Source organism: Aquila chrysaetos, chromosome 8 (genome assembly GCF_900496995.4).
Source record: "Aquila chrysaetos chrysaetos chromosome 8, bAquChr1.4, whole genome shotgun sequence".
Classification (NCBI taxonomy): domain Eukaryota; kingdom Metazoa; phylum Chordata; class Aves; order Accipitriformes; family Accipitridae; genus Aquila; species Aquila chrysaetos.
The window spans coordinates 42422584-42434646 of NC_044011.1; the positions used below are offsets into that span (position 1 = coordinate 42422584).

The 12063-nt window shown below is 58.8% G+C and overlaps 1 protein-coding gene across 4 annotated transcripts in view; it reads left to right on the forward strand.

Annotated features, from left to right (window-relative positions):
- TECTA (tectorin alpha) overlaps positions 1 to 12063 on the forward strand; it is a 35111-nt gene that overhangs the window by 18415 nt on the left and 4633 nt on the right. For 2 of the 4 annotated variants that reach the window (XM_041125245.1, XM_041125246.1), the window contains 12 exons: positions 111 to 523; positions 828 to 1398; positions 1954 to 2546; positions 3046 to 3619; positions 4790 to 5400; positions 5722 to 6283; positions 7663 to 7862; positions 9433 to 9816; positions 10494 to 10780; positions 10872 to 11152; positions 11329 to 11439; positions 11799 to 12001. In XM_041125245.1, coding sequence (XP_040981179.1) covers positions 111 to 523; positions 828 to 1398; positions 1954 to 2546; positions 3046 to 3619; positions 4790 to 5400; positions 5722 to 6283; positions 7663 to 7862; positions 9433 to 9816; positions 10494 to 10780; positions 10872 to 11152; positions 11329 to 11439; positions 11799 to 12001 — 4790 coding nt within the window. Of the gene's footprint in view, positions 1 to 110; positions 524 to 827; positions 1399 to 1953; positions 2547 to 3045; positions 3620 to 4789; positions 5401 to 5721; positions 6284 to 7662; positions 7863 to 9432; positions 9817 to 10493; positions 10781 to 10871; positions 11153 to 11328; positions 11440 to 11798; positions 12002 to 12063 lie in introns of those variants that run through there. The other 2 variants (XM_030022129.1, XM_041125247.1) reach the window with 2 other exon arrangements.

Here is a 12063-nt window from a genome sequence, read left to right on the forward strand (position 1 = left end):
TGGTTGTAGGGCTGGCAGACCCCTCTGAGGACTGACACGGTGCAGTTGGAGGATGTTCCTCTGCTTAGAGAAATGATGTAGCATAGGTTTTTCCTTTTCTGTCTTTCTAGGACAGTTTCTCCGTCAAGGGGAGATCTTCTGGGACAACGCCAACTGCACCACCAAGTGCCGCTGCCTGGACTTCAGCAACGAGATCTTCTGCCAGGAGATGGCTTGCGGCCCCTTTGAAGCATGCGAGCCGAAGACCAAGTTCTTCCAGTGCGTGCCGGTGGAGAGCAGCACCTGCGTGGTGTTTGGAGATCCACATTACCACACCTTCGATGGCTTCCTCTTTCACTTCCAGGGTTCCTGCTCCTACCTCCTCGCCAGGCAGTGCTGGCCAGGCTCCCAGCTGCCCTACTTCAACGTGGAGGCCAAGAACGAGAACCGAGGCGCCTCCTCTGTCTCCTGGCTGAGGGATATTTTTGTGGAGGTCTACTCGCACAAGATCGTCCTCCCCAAGGGCAGCTTTGGGAAAGCAAAGGTAAGAGCCTGCTGAAAGGGGAAAACTTGTCACGTTGGCTCCTCCGAGGCAGTGGCGAGACCGCAACGGCAGCCCGGAGAGCATGGGACAGCACTTCTGGGCCCCGCGTGTCCCTTGGGAAATGGGCATGGGTGACAGGCATGGTGGCAAATGCCTGTGGCTCACCGAGGGCTGTCCTTCTGCATACGTCCCTAACCCTAACCCTAAGACGCTGTAACGGAGCTGTACGGCTCCTGACTGTGTCGCAGCATGAGGGCTCTGGTACTTCACGCGCCGGCTCAGTCCTCTGGTGTTGTTCCCGCAGGTGGATGACTTGGTGGTGTCCCTACCCATCTCTCTGGAACTGGGCGCAATAAAAGTCTACCAAAGCGGCTTGTCCACAGCCCTGGAAACTGACTTTGGCCTGCTGGTGACTTACGACGGACAACACTATGCCTCCGTCTCCGTTCCAGGCACATATATCAATGCCACGTGTGGTCTGTGCGGGAATTACAATAAAGACCCTGAGGACGATACCCTCCGCTCAGACGGGAGGTTGGCTGTGTCTGTACCGGACCTGGGCGAGAGCTGGCAAGTGCCGCACCCCGAGCGGAAATGTTCGCCTGGCTGCTTGGACAACTGCAGCCTCTGCGATGCTGCCACGGAGTCTCTCTATTTCACCTCTGAATACTGTGGCTTCATCAACAAGAGCGGCGGGCCACTGTGGGAGTGCAGTGCCATCGTGGACCCCACCGCCTTCGTCCACAGCTGTGTCTACGACCTCTGCAGCGCACGGGATAACGGCACTGGCCTGTGCCAAGCCATCCAGGCGTATGCCACGGTGTGCCAGGCCCTGGGCATCTCGGTGGGAGAGTGGCGCGCCCAGACGGGATGCGGTAAGTGTTTGCGTGCTCCTGCTGGAAGCCTTCCCCTCTCGAGGAGGGGAGCGATTTCAGGGGTCCGCCCATGTGCCCGGCAGCACGTGAGATGAGGGGAGAGGAATCCAGGGGAGGAAGTCAGGTGAGAGCCAATCGGTCCCTCCTCTCCGCGGCATCAGGCTCTGGCACCAGCAAAAGGGTGACATGAGTCGGGCATGAGGCGAGAGGTCCACGTTGCTCTGCAGACCATCGGCTGCCACGATGAGAGATGGAGGCTGGTCTGGAATGAGGACTGGCCGATGGCACACTTCTTGGCCCACCCTCCTCGCTTGTAGCATTAAATAGCTGCGGGAGGCTTGACAGTTCTGCGGCCATTTTTGAGAAGCTATTGCTTGCACAAGCGGAACGGCTGGGGAGGCAGGGGAGGGAAATGGAGGGGCCAATTCTACCATCAAGTGGGACTCCCAGGTCGCTCTGTTGTCTCTGTTGTGAGTCGATGGGAAAGAGGTAATTGGCCCCGAACCATGCTGTAATATGGTACCCCTGTTGTTTGTCTCCCCTCTGCGCCCACAGCGATGGCCGTGTGGTGCCCAGCTCTCAGCCACTACTCGGTGTGCACCAGCAGCTGCCCTGCCACATGTTCAGACCTCACGGCTCCGCTGGCCTGCGCCTCCCCGTGCGCCGAAGGCTGCGAGTGCAACGAGGGCCACGTCCTCAGCATGGACCGCTGCGTCCCCATCCAGAAGTGTGGCTGCGATGTGGACGGCCGGTATTATGCCATCGGGGAGTCTTTCTGGGCGGCAGCAGACTGCACAGTGGAGTGCCAGTGTGAGGATGGCGGGGATGCCAGGTGCTTTAACACCACCTGCCCTGAAGGAGAGGTCTGCACCATTGAGAACGGCTACCGGGGCTGCTACCCCAAGCGGGAGAGCCTGTGTTTGGTGGGGCAGAACCAGGTGCTGCAGACATTTGACGGCGTCACCTTTCCCTATCCGCTGGAGCACTCCTACACGCTGCTCAAAACCTGCCCGGAGAGACCGGACTTCATTGAAGTGGACATCAGCCAAAAGAAGCCCGGATCCACTCCCAACGGGCCGCGCGTCGTGCGGATCCAGGCAGTCGGCCAGGAGGTGAAGATTGGAGGCACCAGCCTGTCAGAGATCAAGGTAAAGGTGCTGCTGTCAGGGCAGCCCACCCCGGGGTGGAAGGCGGTGGCTCGCGCTGTGATCCAATGTCCCTTTGGAAAGGGGCTTGTGGGTCTGTGGCCCCGGACTGTTCCCCCAGGCTGGGGCCTCGAGCACTATGGCGGCACTTGGAGGAAGCCCGTGTGGGCCACCACGGCGCGGAGGCCCTTTAGGTGCCTGCGCAGTTGTTGTCACAGCGCCGTTATTCCATTTGCTTGCTGAGTCAGTTCTGGAGACTTTCCCGATGTTGCGGTTGTCTCCTACAACTTGTTTTTTCCCTGGAAAAAAATTCTCTGTTTGTGGGGCAAAAAGCAAGGAAACAGCGTATCCTCCCACTTGAAGGAGGCTCCTGGCCTTGGGCGGTGGGGTCCCGGTCAGTAAGCATTTGGTGTACCCAGCACCGTGCAGCTGGCAGGCAGGAATGGCCGTGCAAAGTCGCGTCAGCCTCCCTGAAGCGTCTCGATCCGCTTGTTACTTGTAGGTGAACGGTTATGACGTGGAGCTGCCCTATTTCCACCCTTCCAGCCGCCTGGAAATCTACCGTAGCGACAACGGCACCATGATGGAGTCAGAGGGGCTCCTGGCTATTGGCTACTATGATTCAGGCCTCCTGGAGATCCACCTCTCCACCGCCTACTTCAACTGCACTGGGGGCCTGTGCGGCTTCTTCGACGGCAATGCCAGCAATGAATTCTGCCTGCCCAAGGGCAAGTGCACAGACAACCTGGAGCTCTTCCTGGAGAGCTGGACCACATTCGATGAGATCTGCAACGGGGAGTGTGGGGACCTCCTCAAGGCCTGCAACAACGACTCAGAGCTGCTCAAGTCCTACAGGAGCCGCTCCAACTGCGGCATCATCAATGACCCTACCAACAGCTCCTTCCTGGAGTGCCACGGCGTGGTCAACGTCTCGGCCTACTACAGGACGTGCCTCTTCCGTCTGTGCCAGAGTGGAGGCAACCGGTCGGAGCTGTGCGACTCGGTGGCACGCTACGCCAGCGCCTGCAAGAACGCCGAGGTGGACATCGGCCAGTGGAGGAGCCACAGTTTTTGCCGTGAGTCCGCCAAAGCTTTTAAGTACCCAGGATGGGGAGAAGGGGACGTAGACCCCGCCGACCTCAGGCAAAGTCTTTTTGTCAGGAGCTTGTGGGTGTACAGAGGTAGAGCAGCTTTTCTTATGGGATGCTGAAAAGCACAGGTTCTCTTTCCCCCGCCTCCTCTTTCATCTCCAGTGGGTACCCCTTACCCAGAGGGTGCTTCTCTGTGGCCAGCCTGGAAGACACTCAATAGCAGAAGGGCTGTTTGGGAGGGAGGCCCTGACCCGACGGCCCTAACGGCAGCATTATTTGTCCAAAGTCATATGAAGGGGTAGGGGTGGAGGTGCTTAAATGCTGGCAATCTGGAGCCATTTTCCTCTTCTCTTCCCTAACGGTCAACCAAAGATCAGCTTTGCCTTCGAAAGAGCTATGCCCAGTAAAGCTTTCTGCCGTGAGGAGGGCCGGCACGTACAAAACGCTCTCCTGCGCAGCGTACGGAAGGGAAAGGGAAGTTGCGGTAGGAAAGCAACATCTCACGAGCCTGAAGGCAAGGCAGCGCTGCCCCGCATACTGACAGTAGTTTCTAAGTAGCACTCGTGCCGGCAGAGACAGATTTCCCAATGTAGCGATTTCAGGGTGGCATTTCAGGAGGCATTGGAAGTTTTATGATGCAGTGTAGGAGCATTCCAGAGCTGCAGATGGTGTCTGACAGTGCCGTACGCCACCACCAGAGGATAATTTGAATAACGCTTGTTTTTAGCTCTGTCGCTATAAACTTGCCGTTGATGGGAAAACATTCGTAATTCAGAAGTGAATGTGAAAAATCTCCAGTTTGAAAGTACGTGGTGGGGAGGCAGCCCCTGTCTCCGCCGCGGAGGTTTGAGGGAGGCACCCGTTGGGGAGCCCTGACCTCATACCCTCCAAAATAGTGGGAGCAGGTGTTGCTCAGCACGTGGTGGGACAGGGCTGTGATGTGAGGAGGGCGATGGCTGAGAGGAGAAGGGGTGGCAAAGGGGATGGGAAGAGACGGTGGCTGGCAAGGTGCTGGGACTGTTTCCCAGCTGCTTTTTTTTCCCCCGCATCGGTCACCGCTCATCCCGTTCCCACCTTTTGCCTGTTCCCCCACCCCATGCTGCCCCAGGGCTGCCGGAGCTGGGAACTCATGCTCCACGTTTGTCGGCCCTGCAGCTCTCGCCTGTCCAGAGAACAGCCATTTCGAGGAGTGCATGAGCTGCGTGGAGACCTGTGAGACCCTGGCGACAGGCCCTGTCTGCACGGACGCCTGCGCAGAGGGCTGCCAGTGTGACGAGGGCTTCGCCTTCCGTGGCACACGCTGTGTTCCCCGCGGCGAGTGTGGCTGCAATTTCGAGGGGCGCCAGCTGGCCACCAACCAGACCTTTTGGATGGACATCGCCTGCCACTTCCTCTGCTACTGCAACGGCTCCGACAACAGCGTGTACTGCGAGAACGTCTCCTGCAAGGACGACGAGTACTGCCTGGAGGAGAACGGCCTCTACTACTGCCATGTCCGCACTGACGCCTCCTGCATCATCTCTGGCTATGGACACTACCTGACGTTTGATGGCTACTCTTTTGACTTCCAGAGCAGCTGCGCGTTGGTCCTGTGCACCACGATAGCCCGGCCAAGGTCGGAGCGCTCGGACACTTTCCCGGCATTCACCGTCACAGCCAAGAACGAGGATCGGGACACCTCTCTGGCCCTGTGGGTGAAACAAGTCGAAGTGGAGGTCTTCAATTACAACATCGTCATCCACCGAGCCTACAAATATACTGTGCTGGTGAGTGCGTGGCCACAAGGGCGGTGGTTATTCTTCCCTGCTGTGGCTTCCAAACCACAGACCGATTCCCTAGGCAAGAGGTCTTATGGCTCGTGAGGTTTTCCAGGGGTCGGGAAGTGCATACGCTCGGGCTTGTCCCTAGGGTGCCGCCAGGCACAGCTTTTGGAGGGGGCTTCCGCTTTGGCTGCCTTGTTTGGGATGTAGAGGCGGGCCCAGCGGGGACCTTGCTCTGGGAGTGCTGAGCCACCCTCGTTCGTATCCTCCCGCAGCAGCTTCGATTGTCATTCCCATTCAGGGTGCATCTTGCTTCTTTCAATGCAGATCAACGATGAGCGTCTCTACCTGCCCCTGAAACTGGGCCAGGGCAAAGTGAATATCTTTGCCTTCGGCTTTCACATCGTGGTCGAGACCGACTTTGGGCTGAAGGTGGTGTACGACTGGAAGACCTTCCTCTCGGTCACCGTCCCACGCAGCTTCCAGAACCTGACCTACGGCCTCTGCGGCCGCTACAATGGCAACCCCGAAGACGACCTGGCAGCCATGGGTGGCACGCCAGCTGCCAGCGTCGCTGACTTTGTCCAGAGCTGGGCAAAGCGGGATGCGTTCTGCCGCGTGGGCTGCGGTGACCGCTGCCCCGCCTGCGGGAAGGTGGAAGGCTTCTGGAAACCCCAGCAGCTCTGCAGCCTCATCCCGAGCCAAAGCGGTGTCTTCGCCAAATGCCATAGCAAGATCAGCCCCGGCTTCTTCTACAAGAACTGCCTTTTTGACACCTGCGTCGATGGGGGAGCCATGCAAACGGCCTGCAGCTGGCTGCAGAATTATGCCAGCACATGCCAAACGCAGGGCATCGCCATTACTGGCTGGAGGAACTTCACCTCGTGCTGTAAGTGCCACTCTGCCTCTGGGTCCTTCTTCTCTAGAGGTGCTTCCTGGGGTTGTCCATTGTAGCTGTAGCACTTGCTGGAGGTCACTTTGTAGAGAGGTAGCAGAGCACCCCATGGAGCTCTAGAAGGTGCCTGCTACCTCCAGGCCATTGATCCAAACATGTCCCGGGTCCCCCTGGTCAGTGCCTGGGGATGGCCCCAGGAATCCTCTCCTTTCCTGCCAGATAAGGGGGCAGGCGATGGAGCGGTGAGCTACAGCAGTGCATTAGGTGTGCACGTAGTCACCGCCGAGCACACCAGACCAACCTGTCTGCAGACCAGGGAGAGGGAGGTTGTGAGCCCGGCAGCCGGTCCCTCCCGCACTTGCTGGGTGAGGGAGAGGTGTGGGATTGGGTCTAGGGCTCTATGTTCTCTTGGAGTTGTTACAAACTGCGTGCAGTATAGCGGGAGCAGGGATGGAAAGGGGGAAGCCTCAAGTTCACAAGGTATTGGCCGTCCCTCCATTGTTAAACAGGAATTATATTAGTTGGCTTCAAAGCCAGGAGTACGTGTTTGCTTTAATGAAGCCGCATGCTCTCGTCAATAAGATTACGATGCAATGTTCAATTAGGCTCCCGAGGATGGGGGCCGCAAGCCTCTCTGGCAGCCGATCTAACTGGCAAATCAGATGGGAAGTAATTGTCTTTGCTAACAGGACTGAAAATTAAATTTGTGTTGTTCTTCCTTCTAACGAGCAAATTCATGGCTCAGAAGGCACCACTCTCACAGGGCAGGGGCAGCAAGGCCACAACCAGCACCCGCATGCCAGGTTCAAAATGGTCCCCAGTGGGGTGTAGGGAGAAGCGGCCTGCTCGGGCACAGGCAGCGTTCCTCACAGGCTTCACGCTCCGACAGCTCAGCAAAAACATGTCCCCTGAAAAGCGTCCCCAGATGGAGGGCATGGGGGCTCCGTATGCTACCTGAAAGGCCCCAGGGCCAGCACGAGAATCCCTCCTGCAGGGAGACGTTAATCTGGCGTCAGTGAGCAGGGTTTTTTTGCGGGGGAGCAGGGAACACGGGGAAAGGGCTCTTGAGAAACTGGTGCGCAGGAGCTCAGAGACAGCGGTGAGTAACAGAGAAGCATTGCTCAGCTTGGACTAGGCAGCTGGGAAGCAGCGTAGGACGGAGGGACAAAGGCTGCCTTTTCCCTTCACTTGCGTGCCTGGTTGCTCCGGGTACCTCTCTGGGCAACGTGGTCTGTGTTAACCACCTTGGCAGGGGAGTTAGCTGCCCAGGGACAGCAGCGGTGGGGATTATGGCCCCAGGTGCAGCTGGCCGCCGAGTTGGTTTTGTCCGGGGTGCTAATCTGTATCCGTTTTGTCCTCTGGTAACATCGCAGCCGTCAGCTGTCCCCCCAACAGCCACTACGAGAGCTGCGTGTCCCTGTGCCAGCCCCGATGTGCCGCCATCCGGCTCAAGAGTGACTGCAGCCACTACTGCGTGGAGGGATGCCAGTGCGACCCCGGGTACGTCCTCAACGGCAAGAGCTGCATCCTTCCCCACAACTGCGGCTGCTACTCCGACGGCAAATACTATGAGGTATGCCGCTCGTGTCCTTCTCTCAAGGCTTTCTCTCACCCTCTTTCTGATATTTCTGGGCAGAGTCTGGTGCCCTGAGCAAGGACAGCAGTCGGGCCGGGCCTATACTGGGTGTCGCGCTGGGTCCGTTTGCCAGGATCGTAGCCTCAGGCAGAGAGACTGCTCCACAGGGCCTGGAGGCACAGGTCCTCTCCTTCATCAGCATCATGCATGTCTGCCGGTCCCCAGCCATGCTTGGGGATAGCTCTGAAGTCTGGTGGTTTTGCACCAAGCAAGAGTGAGCGGGGAACGAGGGGCAGAGCGGGCAGACGTATGTCGAGTGGAAGCGCAGAGAGGCGAAGCGGGGTCCGTAGCGAAGCCCCGGCGATGGTCTGTGGGACGTTTGCTGGTGTTTGCTGGGGCCAAGCTGTCCTGCAATGTCCCAAGTCCTCCTCTGAGCTGCAGAGCATATTACTGTCGCTCCTGCGGGAGGACTCCCTGTGTCGGGGCTGGGGTCCAGGTCTGATCTGACTACCAGCATGCACTCGCGTCAGGTTGCTTACATGTCAGAAGCACTTCTCCCGCGCCAGTCTCGTTTCCAGCCCGAGAGCTTCACATGGCCGCTCTTTCAGAGCTCCGGTGTGAGGAAGGCCAGCGTAGAGCAAGGAAGCCTCAATCCGAGGGCCCGTGGGAATTGTATCTCCTAGAGGAGTGGAAAAGTGGAGTTGGTAAGACTCCACAAGGCGAGAGCCTGGTACCATGCTAGCGATGGAAACCATGGCTGTCAGCAAGGGTAGGGATGATGCAGTGGCAGCACAGGGCTTTTGCAGCTCTAGGCGGTACCAGGGGTAGAGTGGAGAGGGACGTCATCCCACAGCGTGCTGTCTTTCTGTCTGGCAAAATCGTCACAGGGTTGTCGGGTGAGGGTCACTTGGGTGTCAGGCAGGCATGGGAGGGAACTGGTGGAGGAGGGGAAGAAAGGGCGGGCACTAGGAAGACTGGATTTGTTGAGTGCCAAAGTCCAGTACTGTATGACCACGTTGTTCTAGGTATTCCATGTGAGACGGGTTTACTATTTCACGTGAAATGCACTTATTTGTAGCTATTGGATGTTACTCGGGAGTTTGATTCAGCAGGGTGTTGTGCTGGTGGCATTGCTCATATTATAGCAGGTTGTATTTTGTGTCAGTGAAACCGTGCTGCATAAGGTGTCTTTGCCAAGCCCTGCAGCCGTAAGGAGCCAGCATCGGGGTACTGTCATATGGGGACCCTAGTGGACAGGTTGGTGGCCAGCAGGGCACAAGAAAGAGGTCAAGGAGGTATTTAGCATGCTGTGTTTTTTCTGCGTGTACGAGAGGTGAGGGAGGTTGTGGTGGTAGTGGAAACGTGCAGTTGCCTTGTGCCTATGGGTAGCAGAGATGTTGCAGGGTAGGTGTGAGCTGCCAGCGTGTTCTTTGCGCCTTTTTCTCCGTCCTCGTTACCCGCTCTCGCTTGCCGTGCAGCAGAGGGGTGTAAACCTTGGCCCAAGCATCCGCAGAGGGTAGGGCAGGGGTCCCCGGCCCTGCCGGCCAGCGATGGGTTCCTCTTTCAGCCCAAGCAGCTCTTCTGGAATGGAGACTGCACCCGCCGGTGCCGCTGCTTCCGGCGCAACCTCATCCAGTGCGACCCGCGGCACTGCAAGTCGGACGAGGAGTGCGCCCTGCGCAATGGTGTCCGTGGCTGCTTCAGCACCAGGAGCTCCTTCTGCCTGGCAGCAGGTGGCGGCGTCTTCCGTACCTTCGACGGGGCCTTCCTCCGCTTCCCCGCCAACTGCGCCTTCGTCCTCTCCACCATCTGCCAGAAGCTGCCCGACTTCTCCTTCCAGCTCATCATCAATTTTGACAAGTGGTCCTCGCCCAACCTCACCATCATCTCCCCCGTGTACTTCTACATCAACGAGGAGCAGATCCTCATCAGTGACAGGAATACCGTCAAGGTAAGGTCTCGTCAGGGGCATCCGCCTCCTCCAGAGCGGGGCTGCGGGCTGGGCGTTAGGGGACCAGTCCCGAGCAGAGGAGGATGGCACGTGGGGCCGCACGACGGTCTCCGCAAGAGTCCTGGTAGGGTCCATCGGTGGCTTTGTGTCCCGGTCGAGGCAGCTGTACAGGCGAAGGACACGGCTGTCATCCATTGGGCTTTGCGGGGGGATGCCAGCTGGGACAAAAGGGCTGGAAGGAGGCCAGGATGTCCAGCCCGAGAGTTTGTAGTCACGTACCCGTCCACCTTGGTGGTGCGAGCTAAGCCGTCCTTTTGAGCAGAGGGGTACAGAGGGCTGGCTGTCGCTGCGGTGTCGCTTGGTCTCTGAAGGGCACCATCTGTGCCCTTTCCTGCTGAGCGATGAGTCCCAAGCTAGAGCCTCTGCACGTGAATAGGTCTCCCTTTGCGGCACAGCCTCGTGCAGGCATTTAAGGGTGGTAGTGTGCTCAGAGCGAGCGATCAGTCAGGCTGGAAGGAGGAGGAGTATATGCCGGCCCCCGCCAAAGACAAGGTGGTGCATTTTCATGGCCAGGACAGTGGGAGGTGGTCGCGGAGCCATTTGCGGGTGGCTCACGCTCGCATCCATAGGTGGAGGGGACGGGAGGGACGTCAGCCTCGTGTCCTCTCCCGTGCCAGGTGAACGGCAGCCACGTGAGCATCCCCTTTGTCACGGGGCTTTCCACGAAGATCTTCAGCCAGGAGGGCTTCCTGGTCATCGACTCCAGCCCCGACATCCAGATCCGCTACAACGGCTTCAACGTCATCAAAATCACCATTGGGGAGCGGCTGCAGAACAAGGTGTGCGGCCTCTGTGGCAACTTCAACGGTGACCGGACGGATGACTACGCGACGCTGCGGGGGAAGCCGGCGGTCAGCAGCGTACTGCTGGCGCAGAGCTGGAAGACCAACGGCATGCAGAAGAGGTGAGCGGTCGGACGGCCCTTCCCTGCCGGGCGGGAGTGGGAGCGGGGCCGGCCACGATGGGAGCCCCCGCGACCTGTCCGGTGCCCACAGCTGCAACGAGCTACAGTACTCGCAGTACGCCGCCTCCTGCGACAACGTCCAGATCCAGGAGCTGCAGAGCGACAGCTACTGCCTGAAGCTGACGGACATGAAAGGCTTCTTCCAGCCCTGCTACGGCCTCCTGGACCCCCTGCCCTTTTACGAATCCTGCTTTCTGGACGGCTGCTACAACCACAAGAAGGTCCAGCTGTGCGGCTCGCTGGCTGCGTACGGCGAGGCCTGCCGTACCTTTGGCATCCTGGGCACTGAGTGGATCGAGAAGGAGAATTGCTGTAAGAGAGCCAGGGGCCATCCAGGTTGAGGGGAGCCGCATCCCGCCGGGACCACAACCGGCAGGAGAGAGGGGGAGAGGGGCTGCTGGGGTGGGGGCGGCCCGTGATGGTTGGAGGCACCTACCCTGCAGTCCAAGAGTGAAGACTGTGTTTGCACTTTGTCTTGTGCTGTTTAGCAGGAGTGGTGGAAGATCCCTGCGTGGGCGCCGACTGCCCCAACCGCAGCTGTGAACTGGACAATGGCGGGGAGCTGTGCGGCTGCATCGAGCCCCCGCCCTACGGGAACAGTGAGTCCTCTGGTTCCGGCCGCAGGCTTGTCACCAAGCGGCACGGGCACGCGTTAGGCTGTTGTACAGCTGGGGCTTCGGGAAGGGAGATGCCAAGGGCCGGGACATTTGCAGAAATGGAGTTTTGCCACTGTGAGCGGTTCAGGATGGGAGCAGGGAGCAGGTTTTCTGGAGAGCCCCTTATGGGCATCTCTGGCTCGGGAGCTCTTTGAGCTGCAGGGATGTCGGACGGGCAGGGCATGCTGCAGGAGACGATCCTGTCCCGTTTGTGGTGGTGGGGAGGAGGGCCAGGTGGGCCGGCAGCCTGGACCTGTGGTGCCATTTGTGGTGTTCTGCAGCTGTCTCGTCTTCTCCTCCAGCCACCCATGACATAATTGATGCGGAGGTGACCTGCAAAGCCGCCCAAATGGAGGTGTCCATTTCAAAGTGCAAGCTGTTCCAGCTGGGCTTTGAGCGTGAGGGGGTGAGGGTCAACGACCGCCACTGCCCTGGCATCGAAGGGGAGGACTTCATCTCCTTCCAGATCAACAACACCAAAGGCAACTGTGGCAATGTGGTGCAGGTGAGCTATGGTACGGGGCACAGGGGGCTGGGAGCAGAAGCCAGGCTGTTCATCTTGGGTGT